Here is a 20,837-nt window from a genome sequence, read left to right as displayed (position 1 = left end):
CATGGTCCAAACTCTTCCAAACCATATCAGGATGTAGGGTGGGTCATGAGGGCTCTGTGTGCCAAGTTTGGTTTGAATCAGTCATTGGTGTGGGTAGCAGTGGTCTCAGGAAGTTAGTGGAAGTACCATCATCCATGGTCCATCCTTCCCCACAACATACCAGAGCGTAAAGTGCCACATTGCATCTGTGTTCCAAGTTTGGTCCAGTTGTGTCATTCATGGGGTTCGCAATTGTCTGTTGGAGGCGAATCAGGTGAAGGTACTACAAATCCCATAATCCGTGGCCCATCCTCCCTTAAACTGCTGCAGCATGTAAAGTGTGCCATTTGGGATATGTGTGCTAAGTGTGGTTCAGTTCTGTCATTCGTGGCAGTTGCAGTTGTCTCAAAAAGTGAGTGATGGTACTAGAAGTCCCATTATCCTTGGTCCATCCTCCCCCAATCTGCCTCAGAATGGAAAGAGGTTCATGGGGGTTCTGCGTGCCAAGTTTGGTGTAGTTCTGTCATGGGTGGGCGTCGCAATCGTCTGTGGGAGTCGAAGCGATTGAAAGTACTGCAAATTCCATCAGATATAGATATTTACACCCAAAGTTTTTAAGTAGATTGAAAGGGAGCATATTTTGGATGTTGCAGTATAACTTGCTGAAGCAAAGAAGATAGACGATTGGATTAAATTGTTTCTGGATTCAAAACAGGGTGGTAGTATTTTGGGATTGACTGATTGATTGAATTTATATTCCAAGATGGGATTCAACATGGTTAGATATGTGATGACTGGTATGTATACAGTGCCTTGCAGAATTATTCTCAACCTCCTTTATATAAACAAACTAGGACATAAGTGTTCATCACTCTGGGTCAGCACTTGGTAGAGGCACCTTAGGCACAAGCCTACTTTGGGTAATCCCCATCAATTTTATGAATTTTGGTCCTGCCATTTTTACTCATTCTTCTTGGCACAATTGCTGAAGCGTTTGTCAGGTTGGGTGTGAGCGTTTGACAAATAGTTTTCAAGTCTTGCCACTGATTCCCAGTTGGATCAAGGTCTTGACTTTGACCAAATCACTGAGAGATCTGGATATGTTTTTGCTTTCAAAGCATTGCAGTGTTGTCTTAGCTGTATGTTGAGGATCACTTGCTACGAGTTGAGCCTTCCCCCTAATCCCAGGTTCCTTCCAGACTGAAACAAGTTTCCCTTTAGAATTGCCTTGCAGGTGGTTCCATAGATCGTGCTCTTCATCTTGGCCAGATCTTACTGCCTTCTTTGCAATGGTATGATGCTGCCCCTTCACTGTATGTTTCACAGTGAGGATGGTTTTCTCAGGAAAATGTTGGTTTTGTGCCATAGCATTCTGTGACAAGATCAACACTGAATATTTTGGTCTCTTCAGACTACAGGATCTTTTTCACATGTTTGTGTCCAACACACCTTTTTGCGAGCTCCAAGTGGGCTTTGATTTGGGTTTGGATTCAGCAACTACCAGGGATACTTAGGTTGTCCTTTTCCTGCATGGCAGGGGGTTGGACTAGATGGCCCATGTGGTCTGTTCCAGCTCTATGATTCCATGGCTTTATTTTCACCATTCTTCCATTAAATCTGAGTGTGTAAAGCATTTGGAGATTTTTGGCCCAAGAACAGTTAATTCCAGCTACAGATTGGTTTGAGTCCTTCAGAGTTACCGCTGACTCCTGGACTTATTCCCTTTCCCAGCTCACTGAGTTTAATTTTTTTTAATATTTTCTCTTTGTTTCCTTGATAAGTTAGTGAAGTTATTTTACTAAATTGGATAACATTTTCTGAAAAGCAAGAATTAACACAAGGTTCTGCTACTTTCCGTTCTGCCTTTGGCCTTTAAATTGCTAAGGCTGGACTTAGGACTCTGCAGTGTTACCAAGAATGCTGAAGTGGTTCTCTGCTGCGCTTTAAGCGGCCTCTTGGCTGATTGCACAGTTGGAGTGGCCTCAAGAATTAGAGCATATCGCACCTTCATGACTATAGCAAGCAGTGTACTGAAAATTGATCTTGATTTCTGGGAGGATTTTAATCTGTTGCTATTCAGTATATATGGTAACTTGACCTTTTTGAAATGTTTGGTGCAGACGGTGCTGTGATAATAGACCACTATTACCTCTGTTCTCGCCACATCTTGCAATGATGCTGTAAGCTATTCTACCTGACAAGCAGCTCATGCTTCTTGAAAGTGTGCACAATTATTTAAGTATCAAACTAGCAAATACCTCTCTTTTCAACCCTATACGTCCAGGCAAAAGGGTTTTACTTTCATAGAAGCCCGCAGGAGTGGCAGCTTAGCTTTTAAATAGCCTACATAGTTTAATATTTTAAACTATCAATTTTTCAAGACCAAACATAGATTTCCTGCCACTTCTAGCTTTCTGTTCTTTCCTTTGAGGGACATTTTTAGCCATCATGTGGCCTCCTGCATGTTCCCAGATCCAATGCTATTTATTATGCATCCCTTTTCTAAAGCATATACCATAACTGCAGCCATTGTTGTTACTGTACTTCTAAAGTAGGCACGGGCAAAGTTTTTTGCTTTGGGGCCGCATTGCGGGCCTGACTGAGGGGGCTGGGCCGAGAGGAAGGGCGGCCGGGCACCTGCTGGGTGGGACAGGTCTGGGAGGGAGAGGGCCTATGAGAGGGTGGGGCTGGGAGGGGGCAGGGCAGGGGTCAAGTCATCCTCAGCTTGTCCTCCTGGCATAAGGATGGGGCTGCTCCCTCCATCATTATGCCAGGAGGAAAATTAGACATGCGGCGACTGCCTCTATCCTCCTCCCCAATCCTCCTCCCCTGTTCTTTGGGCTGTCCTCTCAGCATTATGTCAGGAGGAGGGCAAGACAGGCTACAGCTGAGAATGTTCCAGAGGGCTCTCAGCCACTGCATGCCATCCGCAGGCCATCTTCTCGGCATAAGGATGGGGCCATTTACCCCGTCCTTATACTGGGGGGAAGGCGAGACGTGCGGAGGCATAAAGATGCGGCGGGCTACCGTGTCCTTATGCGACAGGGAAAATGAGAAGGGCCTGATGTAAGTGCCCAGGAGGCCTCATCCGGCCCCCAGGCCTTAGTTTGCCCATGCTTATTCTAAAGGATATGCTGTTACTCCAGCTGGACTGAACAACTGATCACTTGCCTGGTAACGCTGATACAGAATTGCAAAGCTGTACAATCAATGCATTAATTCGTGTATGCTGTACAAGTTGCTATTAGCAAGTGGGAAATCTGGAAGAGAAATGGTTTAGTATGACTACATTAAACAAAGGCTCTAAAAGCTTTAAAAATAAATAAAGCCCATTTCTTATTTGTTCTCTATATAATTACCAAATCGGAAGAGTTGGCGGGTGTGCAATATATCACTTTGCTATATATGTCAAAAACAGTGTGCATCTGTATACCAATGTCTTGGAAACATGACAAGGAGAATGCTGTTGCACTTATGTCCTGCTCCTGGACTTCCTATTGGCATGTAGTTGGTTACTGTGTTACCAGTAAACTGGAGTACATGGATTTGGGGTCTCATCCAGTATGGCTCTTCTTAAGGTAGATATATATTTCTTCTACTCCATTGGTGCGGGGCAGGGATTGGAAAGTTTCTGCCTAAGCTCACTTCTTTAGGTGAAATTTGAACTAGGAAACTCCAAGCAGTTCTCTTTTTATTGTCTCATCTCTTGAAAAATCTTGAAGGCCATTATTTTAGAAATATAAGTATTAAGAAGGGGTAAAGGTGTACACAGAATAAGAAGTATATCCCATGTATATTGATATAGCCAGGATCGCTGTGTATGCTCCATTCTCAGGTTCTATACTTGTTCAGGGTTTCAAGAAAATTGAATGTTGCCAGAGTAGGCAGGTCAAGAGCCACTCAACTTGTTTTCTGAAGTAAATAAGAACCCTATCCAAGCAGTCAGGAAGAGGAAGCAAACATATATAAATCACAACAGCTGTTACAACGGTAGTGATTGTTTGCTGTCTTGTTTGGGGTAATTAGAAACAACAAGCAAAGGCATAGGTAGACATGGAAAATGTTTTTTGTTGTGGTCACTAAGGAGTAGTCATATTGGTAATTACAACTCTAAGGACCTCCAAAACCAAGACTGTTCCTACACTGTAGAATTAAAGCAGTTTAACGCCACTTTAAATGCAATTGAATCCTGGGCTTTGTAGTTTGATGTGGCACCAATATTCTTTGACAGAGAAGGCTAAAGAACTTGTAAAATGACTTCCATTATTCCATAGCATTAAGTCGTAACTGTGAAAGTAGTGTCAAACTGCATTGATTCCAAGATACATCCTAAGACTCAGACACGTATGCATTTAAGTCCCGAGAGAGTCTAGTTTGGATCTGATGTGGCCATAGGAATCAGTTTCTCCACTTCAACCTCACCATAATGAAGTTGCCTGCAATTGTGCATTGGGCTCTCTGATCCATGGCAACATCTCCCATGTGCCACTGTGGTAATGCATAAACTTAATCAGAGTAAATTCTTCCTCTCAGCCATTCCCTTACAAGTGGAGCATAAACAGATCCCTTCCTTCCAACAGTTTGTCCCTGAAACAGCAGAGAAAACCCATGGCTCACAAACTTCCATTTTATGCTTGCTTCCCAAGCTATACATTTCTATTTATTTCTGTTGTTTATTAATGTCATTTCAGAGATCCTTCAGTTTTCTTTTCTTTTTTAAAGTAGCAAGAAATCTGATAATGACTCTGGAATATTCTCTTTTATGTGACATCTATGGGTAGTCAGTCAGTGTGGAAATACATCCAACAGAACTATGCTGAATGAAATGTGGTGTGACATCTGCTGTGGAAGGAAGGTTAAATTATTTACAAAAAATGCTGCACAGAGGATTCACAGATCTCAAAAGAACACTACAGGCTAGACTACCTGTTATGCAGTGCAGTCCTAAGTATGCCTAGTCTGAAGTATCTATGTATTAGATTGTAGCCTTGTTCTGGTTTTAAGGTAATTCTGAAATGCTATTTATCTCTGAATATGTGTTAGAAAGATTAGTGCAAAATGTATTAGAGAACATAACCTTTTAGAGAAGAGGCAAAAAACCCTTTAGAGCATAATCTCCTCTTGTAGTATATAACCAAATATAATTATGCTAGGCAATGGTTTCAGTTGTTAGACTGAATAACATGCAATCTCCGATCTGTCAGAAAAATAGAGATTTGCCAGTGGATAAAAACAGCAGAGCTTTAAAAGTGTTTTTTTCAGTGCCCAAAAAGATACTCTCCCATAATCAACTTGTTTCATATCATGTGCTCAAGAGACAAAAATGAAGTAGACTTTGATGGAAATACAGTAGAACCCCGGTTAACTGAGCTCCGGTTAACCAAGTGTTCGAGGTGCCGCTGGGGGCACCTCTCCCTCTCCTTCTCTCAAGTGAAGGGAGGAGAGGGAGAGGGAGGAGCAAGTACCCCAGAAACGCCCCACCTCTCCCTCTCCTTCTCTCGAGAGAAGGGAGCTCTAGAAAAGGAGAGGGAGAGGGAGGAGGAAGCACCCCGGAAGTGCCCCGCGATTGGTGAGGGCTTGGCCCAGAGAAGCGGCCCGTGATCACTGCAGCAGCGCTCGTAGGGTGCTTCCCTGGGCCGAGCCTTCGCCCCTTGGGAAGCACCCCACGAGCGCTGCTAGGCAGTAGCGCTCGTGAGCTGCTTCCCAAGGGACGGGCCCTCGCCGAGGGACGTCTCCCCAGATCTCCCTCGGCCAGGCCCTTGCTGGAGGAAAAAGTTTCCTCCAGCAATGGCCTGGCCGAGGAAAACCCACGGCATGCGCCTCATTTCTCAGAAGGACAGGAGCATGCCACGGGCTTTCCTCGGCCAGGCCATTGCTGGAGGAAACTCTTTCCTCCAGTAAGGGCCTGGCCGAGGGAGATCCGGGGCGTGCTCCACTTTTCTCGGAGGGACAGGCCCTTGCTTCAGAAAGGGCCTGTCCCTCCGAGAAACGAGGAGCGTGCCATGGGTTTTCCTTGGCCAGGCCATTGCTGGAAGAAACTTTTTCCTCCAGCAAGGGCCTGGCCAAGGGAGATCCAGGAGACGTCCTTCGGCGAGCCCTCATCCTATCCGAGCCGTTCGGTTATCCAAGATCGGGCCCACTCATTTATCTTGAATAACCAGGGCTCTACTGTAACATATTTGGTTTGCTCACAACTTTCATGTGATCAGCATACACAGATACAAAAAGATATCAGTCCAGTTTCAAATATCTTTGAGATGGTTCTCTGTGTTAGCTGATCAGGGCATCTTTCTTGTAACAAAACAGCTATCAACAGGTCACATAATCAAAAGGAGAGAAAGAAAAAAGAGAATGTAGTCTGCAGCCCCTTTTATAACTTCTCAGAAACCATAAAGGAAGCTGCACACCAGACATGCATACTGGAAACAGTAAGCAACAAGATCATAGACAGATTGCTAGAGAAGGCTTTCTCTGAATTAAGAAACATTTAAAGCAATGGGAAAGTCAGCCTCCCAAGGCTTGTTTTTTCCTAAATGCTTGTTTTAAAAACATAGTACAAACCGGAGGCTTTTATGACAGATAATACTGAGGAAGTCTAAAATCCTAGTTTAAGTCAGATGTACATAGTAATTTTTATATATGAATACAATATGAATGAATACAATAAATTGTAAATGCGATCTTTGCCTGTGATGTTCAAGTGTGTCATTTTCTGTGCAGTTGAGATTTTTCTGTAATAGCATTTTTCTATATGGAAGTCTTTGGAAATGAGATGTAGGATTGTTTCAGCATTCAGTTTGAGATTATTGAGTCAGTATGGCATAGTAGTTTGAGGTTTTTTTTAATCGGGTCAGAAGCGACTTGAGAACATACTGCAAATTGCTTCTCGTGTGAGAGAATTTGCCATCTGAGAGACATTGCCCAGGGAACACCTGGATGTGTTAGCTGGGAGGCTTCTCTCATATCCCCGCAAGCTAGAGCTGACAGGAGCTCACCCCGTCTCATGGATTCAAACTGCCAACCTTCAGGTTAGCATCCCCACCTTCAGGTCAGAAGTTCAGCTGGCACGAGTATTGAACTATAAGTGTATCTACACTACCGAATTGTATTAATGCAGTTTGACATCACATTCATTGCCATGGCTATGGAACCATGAGAGTTGTAGTTTGGTGAGACACAAGCACTCTTTGGCAAGGAAGGCTAAAGACCAGATAAAACTACAGTTTCCATGATCCCATCGCTTTGAATCATGGCAGTTAAAATGGTGTTGGATTGCATTAATATTAAGGTATAGATGAACCTTAGAAGATCAGAGTTCGACTCAGCAGTGGTAGGCTATGGGGTGATCTTGGGCAAGTTCAACTCTCTCAGCCATAGAGGAAAACAATGGCTCCTAATAAATCTTGCCAAGAAAATACTAAGATAAGATCACCATAATTTCAAGTTAACTAGAAGGCACATAACAACAATAAATGAGCTTACAGCAGTGTTATCCAACATTGTTTACTCAAGGATGACAAATGCCTGTCTAAATATTCTCACACTGAAAACTAGATTCAACAAATAGATCTTGAATTGTGCAGAGGAATTGGGCATATAGCCCATTTCAGTTTTTTCCTCTCTCTTCAAGAGATTATTAATGGATCAAAAAGGATAGCCTTTTTTTTAGTTCTTTGTCTTTTGTTGATCAGCCTGCAAAAAGCATGAGCAGTTATACTTTGATCCTTAGAAAATAGGATAAGGATGAGCAATAAGATGGTAGCTTACTTATGCATTGCCCAAAAAGGAAGAACGGATCACTAAAGCACAGGACAAAATAGGTCAACAGTTTCCACAAAATTTACATAAGCTAATCTATATGTAGCAAGGCATATTTGAAAACAAGTAGTAGAATTTAAAGAGAAACCTCACCACGGTTGGAAAGACTAAGTGCCTGCTCACTCTGCTGTTGTTAGGCAATGTCAGCTCCATGTTCTGAGATGGTTTTGGAGTCTGTATTTTTAAATCAGACTTAAGACTGGAGAGCCCTTCAGACTCAGCTCATAGGGGACTGTCTCATAAAGTAAGATAAACAGGAATCTTTATGTGCTATAACACTATGCATGAAAAGAAACAGTTTTGGATGAAACTTGCAAATTTTTAGGAAGTAAGGGTGAACCAGGTGCATGGCTTATGTTTGAACGCCAAGTGAGCTATTAAGCAGGCACCAAGGTACCCTAAAAAAAGAACATATAGTCATTAAATCGGCATAATTGTAGAATGTAGAAAGGCACTCAGGATTTCTTATGCCTTGTATGTCAGGGACGACTAGTGTTCCCTAGCGTAAAATGTTTAGAACATCTCCAAAATAGAAAGTCTAGAAGATCCCAGAATGACTGGGTTGCTATAAGTTTTCAGGGCTGTATGGCCATGTTCCTGAAGCATTCTCTCCTGACGTTTCACCCACATCTGTGGCAGGCATCCTCAGAGGTTATGAGGTCTGTTGGAAACTAGGCAAGTGACGTTTATATATCTGTGGAATGTCCAGGGTGGGAGAAAGAACTCTGGACTTTCCACAGATATATAAACCCCACTTGCCTAGTTTTCAACAAACCTCACAACCTCTGAGGATGCCTGCTATAGATGTGGGTGAAACGTCAGGGGAGAATGCTTCTGGAACATGGCCATACAACTCACAGCAACCCAGTGATTCTGGCCATGAAAGCCTTCAATAACACATTCCAGAATTACTTCAGATGGAGCCAGGATAGTTAAAGTGGCATGAATCTGATATAAGTGCTTAGTGCAAATACACCTCAAAGAATGCACGGGTTCTGAAATAAGATGGTTGACATAATAGTAAGTAGCTAGAGTTTCTGATAAGCAGCTAGGTATGGGTTTTTCTTATTTATTCACAATTCCTGTACAAATAGGAAAATAAATAATTGAATTAGTTTATCTGATTTATTTATTTATTTATTTCCAGCATTTATTTCCTGCCCGTCTCACCCGAAGGGACTCAGGGCGGCTTATGACAATTGGCAAAATTCAATGCCTACAATGTAATTATAAATCAAAAACAGTTCATACAATCAATTAAAAACTATTAAAATACAATATAAAAATGTAAAACATATTAGATCCATTCGTCCAAAAAACCTCATGCTTTAGCCTTTAATTGGACCATGTCGACTTTGCCATTTATTCATTAAAAGCCTGAGCACATAACCATGTTTTTACAGCTTTTCTAAAGCCCAGGAGGGCTGGGGCTTGTCGAATATATCTGTGGAGGGTGTTCCACAGCCGAGGAGCCACCATCAAGACAGCTCTGTCTCTCGTTCCCACCAGCTGCGCTCACCAGATGATCTTAGGGATCTTGTTGGCTCATAGGAGGATATAAGTTCGCACAAGTAGATTGGACCACAACTTGTTAGGGCTTTATAGGTCAGGACCAGCACTTTGAATTGGGCTCGGTAGCATATTGGCAGCCAGTGGAGCTGGCTTAGCAGGGGGGTGGTACGCGTCCTGTATGCCATCCCGGTTATTAATCTGGCTGGTGCCTGTTGTACTAATTGGAGCTTCCGGGCCATCTTCAAAGGCAACCCCGCATAGAGATCAGTGTATCAGTGTATCTAACCTAGCATAATAGGTAGCCCTACTAGTTCTTGCTATTCTGCCCATTTATCGGTCCTGCAAATACCACCTCAAATACCAAGTTGCTAATCCTGATTGATAAGGAAACAGTAATTCGTTTTCTTCATCCTTCATTGGTGGTAAATATATTTAATACCAAAATAATGTGAGCCAAAGAAGAGTTGCCCATCAGAATAGAAAACAAGAAGGCCAAAAGAAATAGCTCAGTTGTTTTTAAATTGGAAAGGCCCTGACAGATTAAATTTAGATATTAAAGAAATAGCTTGCCTTCAAATTCATGGATGAACAGTCAGAGCTCTGGAGGACTGGAGAAGGACAAACCATTATATTTTTGAGGATGTGAATAAGGTAATCCTAGACTGCTGAAGACAAGGGAGCAGTTTGACAGTACCCTTTAAGTGGTGAGAACAGATCATAAATCAATTGGTGAATTCTAGAGAACAGCACATCCATTCCTTAATAACATTGCTGATCTAGGAGACTTGGAGGCAGAGTATAATATATCTTGATATGAGTAAGACATTTGACAGAATGCTACATGCTTTGCCAGCATTCCCCAACCTAGTATGCTCCCAGTGCTATAAGCTACAACTCCCACCTTTTCTGACCATGCTGGTTCTGAATGGTAGAATACAAAAACACCTGGAAGCTCAGATGTAGAAAAGAATGAAGCCAGAAAGGAATGCTGCTGGGAGTGCCCAAATAGTTGAAAAGTCATCTGCAACTTATTAAATTATAGATTGTCAAATTGGGGGGGGGGGGGGTATTTATCAAAAGCTGTTTTCACTTGTTATTTGGATGCAAAATTACATTAACAGATTTGCAGGTAACTAAAGGGGATTTAATGCATTATAGCCCCAACATTTCACAGATAAAAATGAGGACATGTAGACCAAGCAGCATCAAAGTGATGTCAAGATGGCAAAAGTTATGAATGAGGGAGATGATGGGTTGGTTTTGCCTTGGTCAAAAGGGAAGGGCATGATTCTGCTCTCCCCTCTCCTGTTCCCACTTTTAAGTTGAGTCCTAACTGCATTTGTGCTTTGAACTTTGTTTTCAACTGTGGAAGTAGGCCTAGGATGAAAGTGGACAGTAAGAGGAGAGAAAAAAACCTGAGCCATTCAAGAAACAACTAACAAAACCCCTTTGATGACAAAGTATTGATCAGGATATGGTCCCCACAAAATTGGGACAATTTAGGTTAGGGTTATCAGATCTCAGAGCTTGGCCAGGAGTCTCCAGTTTTCATAGGCCATCTCAGTGTGGGAGACACAGGTGTGAATACTCCAGTTTAGGTGGCCTCCAAGTAAGAAAAAAGGGCTATGTGCAAATATCCAGTTCATTTAGCAGAGTAATTTGCTACAAGTAATATGAATTAATGGATTTGTTTCTGCAATTTGTAAAAGCTCTTATTTTAGTCTTTGTGACACCAGGGCTCATCCTCTACTCTATATCCATCTTCTGGATAGAAGCAAAAGGGCTAAATAAAATGCTTTCCTAAGTACACAAGAAAGGAAAATCTCATCATTTTCCTTTATGTGAGAACATCTTTCGTAGCTAAGGTTTCTGTCTTAATTTCCAAATATGAGAATATGCTATGTGTATGTGTGTTTGAATGACAAGCTGTGATCAACTATAGGTGGTACTTAATGCATAACACTTAATTACACCACTAGGAGCTATCCAAGCATCTCAGGTTTTGACTCAGATACCTCAGAGCCTGGAAGGATCCCGACCTGACAACTTATTTGGAGGATATGTTGTGAACCTGGTTTATTTGAAGTCAATGTTATGCAGCCTGCTAATGCTTCCACAATAGGGCTCAGTGCCAACTATTAAATACAAACAGGGCCGGCCGGAGATATTTTTAAATGTTAAGCGGGGGTGCTAAAAAGCGCCCCCGCCACCGGCCCCGCCTCCCACGCCCTGGCCCCGCACAGCGTGCCCTGGCCCCGCCTCCCACGCTGTGTGGGAGGCGGGGCCAGGGCGAATAGTGCGGGGGGCGGGGCCAGAGTTGGCCCCGCCCTCCGCCCAGCGTGCCCTGGCCGCGACCAGGAAGTAAGGCCCGAATGGCCTAGCTGTGCTGTGCGCGTGCGCACAGCACAGCTAGGCCATTCGGGCCTTACTTCCTGGTCGCGGCCGCCGATCGCCCGGGCGGCCGGCGGCCGCGACCAGGAAGTAAGGCCCAAATGGGCTATCTGCGCTGTGCGCACGGGCACAGCGCAGATAGCCCATTTGGCCCTTCCTGGTCGCGGCCGCCGGCCGCCCGGGCGATCGGCGGCCGCGACCAGGAAGTAAGGCCCGAATGGCCTAGCTGTGCTGTGCGCGTGCGCACAGCACAGCTAGGCCATTTTGCCCTTAGTCAACAAACTAAGGGCAAAAATGGCCTATCTGGCAGTGCGCATGCGCACAGCCAGATAAGCCATTTTTGCCCTTAGTTTGTTGACTAAGGGCAAAATGGCCTAGCTGTGCTGTGCGCACGCGCACAGCACAGCTAGGCCATTTGGGCCTTACTTCCTGGTCGCGGCCGCCGATCGCCCGGGCGGCCGGCGGCCGCGACCAGGAAGGGCCAAATGGGCTATCTGCGCTGTGCCCTTGCGCACAGCGCAGATAGCCCATTTGGGCCTTACTTCCTGGTCGCGGCCGCCGATCGCCCGGGCGATCGGCGGCCGCGACCAGGAAGTAAGGCCCAAATGGCCTAGCTGTGCTGTGCGCGTGCGCACAGCACAGATAGGCCATTTTGCCCTTAGTCTACAAACTAAGGGCAAAATGGCTTCTCTGGCTGTGCGCATGCGCACAGCACAGATAGGCCATTTTGCCCTTAGTTTGTAGACTAAGGGCAAAATGGCCTATCTGCTTGTCGCGGTTTGGCGTGGGCGCGGGGATTGAAGCCCCGCGCCAACACCGGAGGCGTCGGTGGCGCTACGGGTCGCTGTCGACGCCTCGACAGCGCCCCTAGCGGCCAGCGCCCGAGGCGGCTGCGTCAGCGGCCTCGTAGAAACAACCGGCCCTGAATACAAATTCTTTCTTACTGAATCATTCTTATGAGTTTTGGCTACCCATATTAACCCTAGACTTAACAAATGAAAGACAGGTTGCTTCCCTACCACAGATATCTTTTGAGTGGTCTTCTGTGCAGTCATGTGGTCAGTGTCATTTCTAAGTTGTAGTGGGGAAGGAGTTTGGGGAAAATGGCATCTGTCTTCTATTTAGCCTCATGGAACGGCTATAGAGACTTGTATTACTCTACTTGTGTTTACAAAAATACATACATACATAAATGGGAGTCCCTCTCTGGGCAGTCCTATCTCCTCGCCACAGTCACCAAGTTTTGACTGAGAAAGCTCAGGGCCTGGAAGGATCCTGTATTTGAAGGGTGTTGTTGTAGTAGAGCCTGTGAGTAACGTTACAAACAGTAGTATGGATGCCAGAAGGGGAAAAAGGGTTACTCGGGAGCAGGAATCTGATGATGAGCAGCAGAGAAATAGGATCCGGGACATACTTATAGCACCTACAGATGAAGAGTCATTTGAGGGATTCTCTGGGGATGATGGGTCAATGAGTGAAGGAGAAGAAGGAGACACCATGGATTGGACTAAGATAAGAGAAGTGCAAGCTATTTGTGAGGCACCAACAACTAGTGATACTTTTATGGGGTTCTCTGGGAGTGAAGACTGGCAATCAGGGGATCCAACTGATTCTTGGGGGGATCTAAGTCTTGACAAGAGATGGAGGAATTGGAGGGACAGTCAAGGGAATTCACGTGAAGAGCTGGGAGCAGCTGTGGGGATGGTGATGGGGCGGTGATCAGTTCATCTTCTGATGGTGATTTGTAGATAAAAGTGGGTTCAGAGATGAGGAGTCTTTGCAGAAGGCAAGGTGTTGATGTGCGTTCGTGTGCTGTGTATTGGGAAAGTTTCTTGTAGTCTTGATGCTGGACTCGGATCTGCAGTTTGGACCTGAACCGGTTTGGCTAAAGATGCTGCTTCTGCGGACACTGGAGCAACGCTGTTTTGGATTCCTCCCGTTTCGACCTTGGACTTCGGCTGACAATGCTTCTCTTCTTGTAACTCCCTTTGTTAACCATTTGTGTACTGTGCCTTTTTGTTTTGCCTTAGAGCGCTTTGTTTGACTTGTTGCTGTTTGCATCCAGTTAACCTGGATTACATTTCTGTTTACCTTTTGGACCAGGTCTGGTTTGGGTTTTTGAGTTTTGACCAGTGGAACTGCATTTAAGTATCCCTGCGTCCTTTCCTTTTGTTTCAATAAACTCTGTTTTGAAGTCACTTTTAAATCTGGCCCTTTAAGGCATCTGACAGGTGTGTTGCAAACCTGGTTTAACCCAAGGTTTTTAACAAAAAAAAATAGACTAGTTGCTTACCTGTGACAGACATATTTTGAGTGGTCTTCCGTGCGGTCATGCGGTCAATGTCATTTCCAAGTTGTAGTGAGAAACTATGTTGTACTCAAGTGATACTGCTACCCTGAATAGAGGATTTAACTTCTTCTCCATCAATGTTTCCATGCTTGAAGAAGACAAAGGACTATCTGTGATGGCAAGGAGAAAAAACATTTGTAGGGAGTACTGGGAATAGACAGTGGACTTATTACTGAGATACAGATTCAGCAAGTAGCCCTGTCACTAATCTTGTATATATTGGAGTTCAACCCCACACTGCCCAAGTTTGCAGCCCTCAATGAGTAGTTAGATGGTTTAGAATAGGCTGAGGGAAATCCCCGACTCCTGAACGATAGTTAGAATGTATCTATTTCTTCTCACCTCTCTGTTTCTTCTCTCCTTCTGATTGGTTATGTAGAATGGATACTTTGCAGGTGCATGCCTTTTGTGTTTGCCTTTTACTTTTGCATCTTGGTGTGTGCTGTGTCTATTGAAACCTCTCTCTACTTCTGTGTCAGGAGAGATATAATTCCTGGAGATTTTTCCCTCTCTTTGAACCCTAGAAGATGGAGTTTAGAGTAGCTAGGACCCAGTTATTTAATATTAAGAAATGTACAGTAGAGTCTGTACATCCAACACTCGCTTATCCAACATTCTGGATTATCCAACGCATTTTTGGAGTCAATGTTTTCAATACATCATGATATTTTGGTGCTAAATTCGTAAATACAGTAATTACTACATAGCATTACTGCGTATTGAACTACTTTTTCTGCCAAATTTGTTGTATAACCTGATGTTTTGGTGCTTAATATGTAAAATCATAATTTAATTTGATGTTTAATAGGCTTTTCCTTAATGCCTCCTTATTATCCAACATATTCGCTTATCCAACATTCTGCTGGCCCGTTTATGTTGGATAAGTGAGACTCTACTGTAGTTATTACTTTTGTAAATAAACCTTTTGTGATTTTAAAGACAGAACTTTGCATGTTTGCACCCTAAGCTCTAAATTCTTTACAGCCGCATGGCACTTCACGTTCTGCTTGCTGTGAACTGAATGTTCAGCTTTAAGTATCCTGTGTTTGCATATTTGTGGATGCTCTGCTGTTTTGGGGTAGTTTCTCATAACACCCAGAAAACCCTAACAATATACACCCTGCATTCTTCCCATTGCTAAAAATCCCTTGGACAAGAAAATGTTACTTAGCAATAAGGTGTACTATAGCATTTTCTGCCCCATGCTCAGAAAGACTTTGCTATCTGACAGGAGGGGCAGGAGTACAAGTAGAAAAGAACATTTGAAATTCCGTTTCTGTAGGCCATTCACAGTAATTCAGATAATCCAGAATGCTATGACACTATGATAAAACAGTAAGACTTATGAATAACTATGGGTCTTTTACTGACCACACATTTTTAAAGTTTACTTCTATTTCTTAATCGTTCAGTGGAAAATGAAAAGGGAAGATAAATTACGAGTAATTTCAAATGACACAATTTTGGCATTATGATCCCGCTTTGGCTGCCATGGTTCTATTCTGGGAGCCACATTTTAGTTAGAATTCTCTCTATGGATTTACACTGCCATATAATCCAGTTTCTGAATCCAGATTATCTGCTTTGAACTGGGTTATATGAGTCTACACTGCCATGTAATCCAGTTCAAAGTAGATAATCTCGATTCAGAAACTGGATTATATGGGGCCTGTGACATAGAACTCTAGTGCCACACCAAATTATCCCAGGATTCCACAGGATTATCTGGCTAAAGATAATTTATAAATACCTTTCTTGAAATATGCAATTAGATGGGATATCAGGAAATGCCTGGTGCTTGTGGAGAGACTGTATTTTCCCCATAGAATTATGTCCATTTAAGCATCAGCTTTAGAAAACAGGATGACCCCCAAACCTGCTTCTCAGCCTTGTGTTGAATTTGGGGTGTCAAGGAGGTACTCACCTAACCTGGGAATAAGACACATTTATCTCAGCAAAACTTAATTCTGGGTAAACATATATAGCATTGTAGTGTCACTCTATGTAAAAAGAATGGCACAGTTCCACAACTCAAAGCCCTTTCCATTAAAAAACAGTTATCTTAAGACCCATTCAGCTAGGATCAAAACCTACCACAGGGTAGGAATGAACAAGTACTGAGTACCAGTAAGGTATTAAAGCAGTGATAACACAAATCATGCCAACCACTTTCTTTGCTATAAAACATAACAAGTCAGAAGAAGAGAAAAATCCCTCCCAGATGTAACATTTTCTAATTAAAGCTAAAATCTGTGGTTAAATTGGGAAGGTGTGATGGCAGCAAAGAATGAGACAATCGTTCATTCCCGGATACATCAGTCTTCTTAAAATCAGAGTCTTTGAAACAAAAGCCCACACAAGAGAAAATGATAAATTATGGATATATTCTGTTGAGAAATGTTATTGGTTCATGGTGACTGTGGAGAAATTGTGCATCCACAAGCGAGGACTCTATAAATAGCTTTAACAGCATTGTCTCATCTCCAAATCTCAGTAAACTACAGCCAAGGAATGCTTCCTCTCGTGAAGTTGTTTCATTACAGCTACAACTGGAAAGAGCTGCAAGACAGTTTTATAGATTAAATAATGCATGGAGGATGGAGACTGCTGAGGTGAACTGGCTAGTTGAGAACTTTGTTGCTTTTAGAAGCACATGACAAGAGTTGTGGATAAAAATACACTCTTTGTATGTTTTTTTTTTTGAAACACACTTAAGTTTTCCAGCAATCTTGAATGATGTGAAATATCCAGGTCAAGGAAATCTAAAGCCACACTGAGATTTAAACTCCTTGCTTTCAAAATTGTGCATGTCTTCTGCAATTATATGTTTCCAAATGTTCTGTTGAGGAAAATGTCATCCTTATCGAGATGAAGCTTTGGTCTAAAACTGCAGTTTTGTTCTTTCCATCGAATACAATTGCAGGTTAATTTCAGGTAACGAAATATTGCAGGATAGGATCTCAGCTGTGCATGGATGAACAGAAGTGGCTAAAAATATTTCTTAGGCAATGAGGATTTGAATGTTCTGAGCAAAGTGGATTTCCTTTGGGGAACTGACAACTGAAAGGTATTTAATGTTTCAAGGCTCTGCTGGAGCAGGATAAATCTGAAAACTCGGTTCATGTTTTGGCAGTTTAGACTCGCTCAAAGCAGAAGGCAACATCTTTATGGGAAAATAAACAACAGAGAGATTCAGGGAAGCTATCTAGTGATCCAAATTTCAAAAAGCACTTATCTTTTATTTGCCAGTTCACAGCATGGATAATTTTCTTCTCGCTTTTAATTTCTCAGCGACAATGTATATCCTGCTCAGTTTCATCAGATCTGCTATATATTTACACATTCTCTGCTGTTTCATACCTTCAAACATTTCACAGATGTGTGGACAAGCAACATCAAAATGTGACAAGATGGCAAAAAATTATGAGGAAGAACAGACAAGCTGGCTAAAGCAGTTGGCTTTTGCTTGGGTCTACAAGGAAGAGGAAGACTCTATCCCTTCCTCCCCTCTCCTCCATGCTGAGTTAACTGCACTTTGGACTCAATTTGCAGCAATTGAAGGAAGCCTGGGATGAAGAAGGAAGCTGGGAGGAGGAGAGAGAAACCAAGATAGTTTAAAAGCAGCTGGAAAAGTGGGAAAGTAGAGGATTAATTAGGACTGCTCTTCTCAGATCAGGATGATTGGAGAGTATGCTGCCTTGCCGTGATTTTGCAGGCGAGGCTTTCACCCTCTGTTTTAAGCCTGGCTTTCTTGCTTATATTAAGAAAATAACAATATAGATTAGGGCTTTTTAAACTATTTCATTTACAAGCTCTTCCTGTCTGTGAAATTTTGACATGCTGCTAAACAGGCTAATTTTCCCTTTTATGAAGTACAGCACAGTTCACTACAAACACAGCACAACAGATTTGTGTAAATGTTTAAAACACCTATTAGGTGATATTCAGAAAACATTTACTCTTGCCAAATTTTTGGGATCTGGAGCTAAGGGGATCTCATTGGGATCTGGAGCTAAGGGGATCTCTTGGGACCCACAGTTTAAGAAATAGTAGTCTCTGGTGGCAAAATGATTTGGGAATAGACTGTTTGCAGATAATTGTGTGCATCTTTAATTACGTAAACCAGTGCAACTTATAAGTGTATCTCTTTGCTTTAACACTTTACCTGGACAGGGAAATGTGGACCAAGAGCCTGCTTCCAGTTAATCTACATTTCTTGCATTTGCTCATTTGGAGCCATCATCCTGACCAGAGTGTTTCTTATTACTGTGCATAGATCCATATGTCAAATATTCCCTTTCCTTTTTCTTCTTCTGCCCACTTGCAGCCTGACCCAGCAGGCCGAGATATTTCTATCCTTCCCATTTTGGAGCACTGTGAAAACTCTCACATGACCATTTGGCTTGGCATTGTTTATGCCTACAAAGGGCTACTCATGGTAAGTAATGGTAAGTGGAGTTCAGAGCCAGTGTAGTATAATGATGGGAGTGCTATAGTAGGATTAATGAAACCTGAGCAAAAACATCCATTCAGCCAGGAACCTTGCTGGATCACTTTGAGTTAATTGTTCTCTCTAATAAGACTGTTAGTATAAAAGTGAGGATGGGTAAGGAAGGACCATTCCCAAGTCATTGGTAAAAGAAATAGTTGTCCCTTTAGGAATGTATATTAATCATATACAGCATGTTGTTACTTCAGTGTTGGACCAGGACACTAAAAGACCAGAATTTGAAATCCTCCACATCTGTGGAAACCTACTGGGTGAACTTGAGCAAACCACATACTCTCAGCCCCAGAGGAAAGCAAGGGTAAACCCTCTTTGAATAAATTTTGCCAAGAAAACCCAGTGATGTGTTTGCTTTAATGTCATCATGTCAGAAATGTCTTGAAGGCACACAAAAGCAATTATCTTGCAGTCAGTTATTGGACCTAAAATGGCTTGTAGGTGGTATGTACAAACATATGGTGCAGAATCTAGATAGGGTGGAAGAACCAACTTCATTAATTCATAAATATTTCCAAAAAGAACCAACCAAATAGAACTAACTTCAATATTTGAACAGTTTGCAAAATTATTTTTAAATGAGTCATCATTACAAGGTTACTAGAGAAAAAATTACCACGTTAATCTCCCTACTCCTTTTTTCATCAGCAACTCACAGCAGAGATGGACAGCTCACCAACCTGTTTATGCCAAGTTTGGAAAAGTCATTTTTAGGGCCAGAATTTCTGGGACAGGCTGGGAAGATCTGAGAGCTATAGTGCGAACAAAAATCCCTTCCAAGCTTTGGGTTACTCTTACGTGGCATGATATAATTTCCACAATCTCACACCTTACTAATACCTACAGCTACTTGCACCCATCAGCTGAGATCAAGCATCATCAGAAATAACTACAATGATGGAGTTCTATGGTTATAGCTATGTCGTCTAACAGCGCCACTAAAGAAAGCCCTACCTTTCCAGCCAAACAGCACCTCAATCCAGGGGTTCCCAGCATGCTGCAGATTGGGATGCTGGGAAATGATATCCACAGCATTCTTCTGGTCATAGCTGTAAACATCATTTCACAGTGCCCCACTTTTCTGGTCTGGTGTCTCCAGCTGCCAGTTGTCAATGTGCCTTGCAACTTAGAGAGTGCTAGATACATCATTTTTCCAGGACCTCAATCTGCAGGACCTTGGAAACCTTTCATTTGTGATGCTACCTGGCTGAAAGCATTGCCAGATGTAGAGGTGGCATTGCCAGACATAGCTATGACAATAGAGCTTTCTCACTGTAGTTGCATTTGATGATACAGGATCTCAGCGAATATATATGTCTGTCATAATTAAGAGAGGTTTGGGGATCATATTTAGTTGCAAATGACTAAAAACATGTACCTCAAATGTTGCAAGATTGTATATTCAGCTTATGATCTACTGAACAGGAATCTACTCATTCTTATGAAATTTGGCACCATCCGAACAATGTGCAATTTTAAATCCTATTGATTACAAATGGGAAGCTTAGGTTTCAATGGGGGAGTTAAAGGTATGGTATTAATTAGTGGAAATTAAATGTTCTTATCTCTGGCTGGATCGTGCTTTGTTTTTGCATTTGCCAAGATATAACTGAATAAGGCACAAGCTGTTATAAACAGGACATTTTAAAGTCTAATGTATACAAATCTAACTTGGCCAACTGTATTATGATCGCTTTGTTTTCTTTTCCTAATTTCAGCTGTTTGGGTGCTTTTTGGCTTGGGAAACCCGAAATGTGAGCATTCCGGCTCTGAACGACAGTAAATACATTGGCATGAGTGTTTACAATGTAGGCATCATGTGCATTATTGGGGCTGCTGTTTCCTTTCTCACACGAGATCAGCCCAACGTGCAGTTTTGCATTGTGGCACTCGTCATTATATTCTGTAGCACCATCACGCTCTGCTTAGTGTTTGTACCAAAGGTAAGCACATGCATTTGTGATGGATCTTATTATTTGCATTTCATTTCCGTACATCAATTAAGCTCACTTGTTCTAGAATCCCACAGGGAAACAACTTTTGAATAAGCCCCACTGAAATGAGTAGTAACCTCAATAGAACATGTTGTGGGAGTTTGTGGGGTTGTATCTACGGGGCTAAAAACAGCATTAGTCCTATCTAGAATAGACCCATGGAAATCAGCAGATCTTAAATTAGTTCAGCAGGTCTACTCAAACTACAACTAATGGTGGGTTTAGCTGATGCCTCATAACATGTGTAAGAGTGGTGTAATGAGTCAAGTGTTGGACTACCTGAAAGACA

The 20,837-nt window shown here is 42.6% G+C and overlaps 1 protein-coding gene across 2 annotated transcripts in view; it reads left to right on the top strand.

Moving 5' to 3' along the window:
• Positions 1 to 20,837, top strand: part of gabbr2 (gamma-aminobutyric acid type B receptor subunit 2) — a 444,511-nt gene that overhangs the window by 405,004 nt on the left and 18,670 nt on the right. For both annotated transcript variants that reach the window (XM_003219823.4, XM_062980838.1), the window contains exons 14-15: positions 18,378 to 18,488; positions 20,273 to 20,497. In XM_003219823.4, coding sequence (XP_003219871.2) covers positions 18,378 to 18,488; positions 20,273 to 20,497 — 336 coding nt within the window. The remainder of the gene's footprint in view (positions 1 to 18,377; positions 18,489 to 20,272; positions 20,498 to 20,837) is intronic.

This window comes from Anolis carolinensis, chromosome 4 (genome assembly GCF_035594765.1).
Source record: "Anolis carolinensis isolate JA03-04 chromosome 4, rAnoCar3.1.pri, whole genome shotgun sequence".
NCBI classification, from domain to species: domain Eukaryota; kingdom Metazoa; phylum Chordata; class Lepidosauria; order Squamata; family Dactyloidae; genus Anolis; species Anolis carolinensis.
This window is presented reverse-complemented; position numbering and strand designations above follow the sequence as displayed.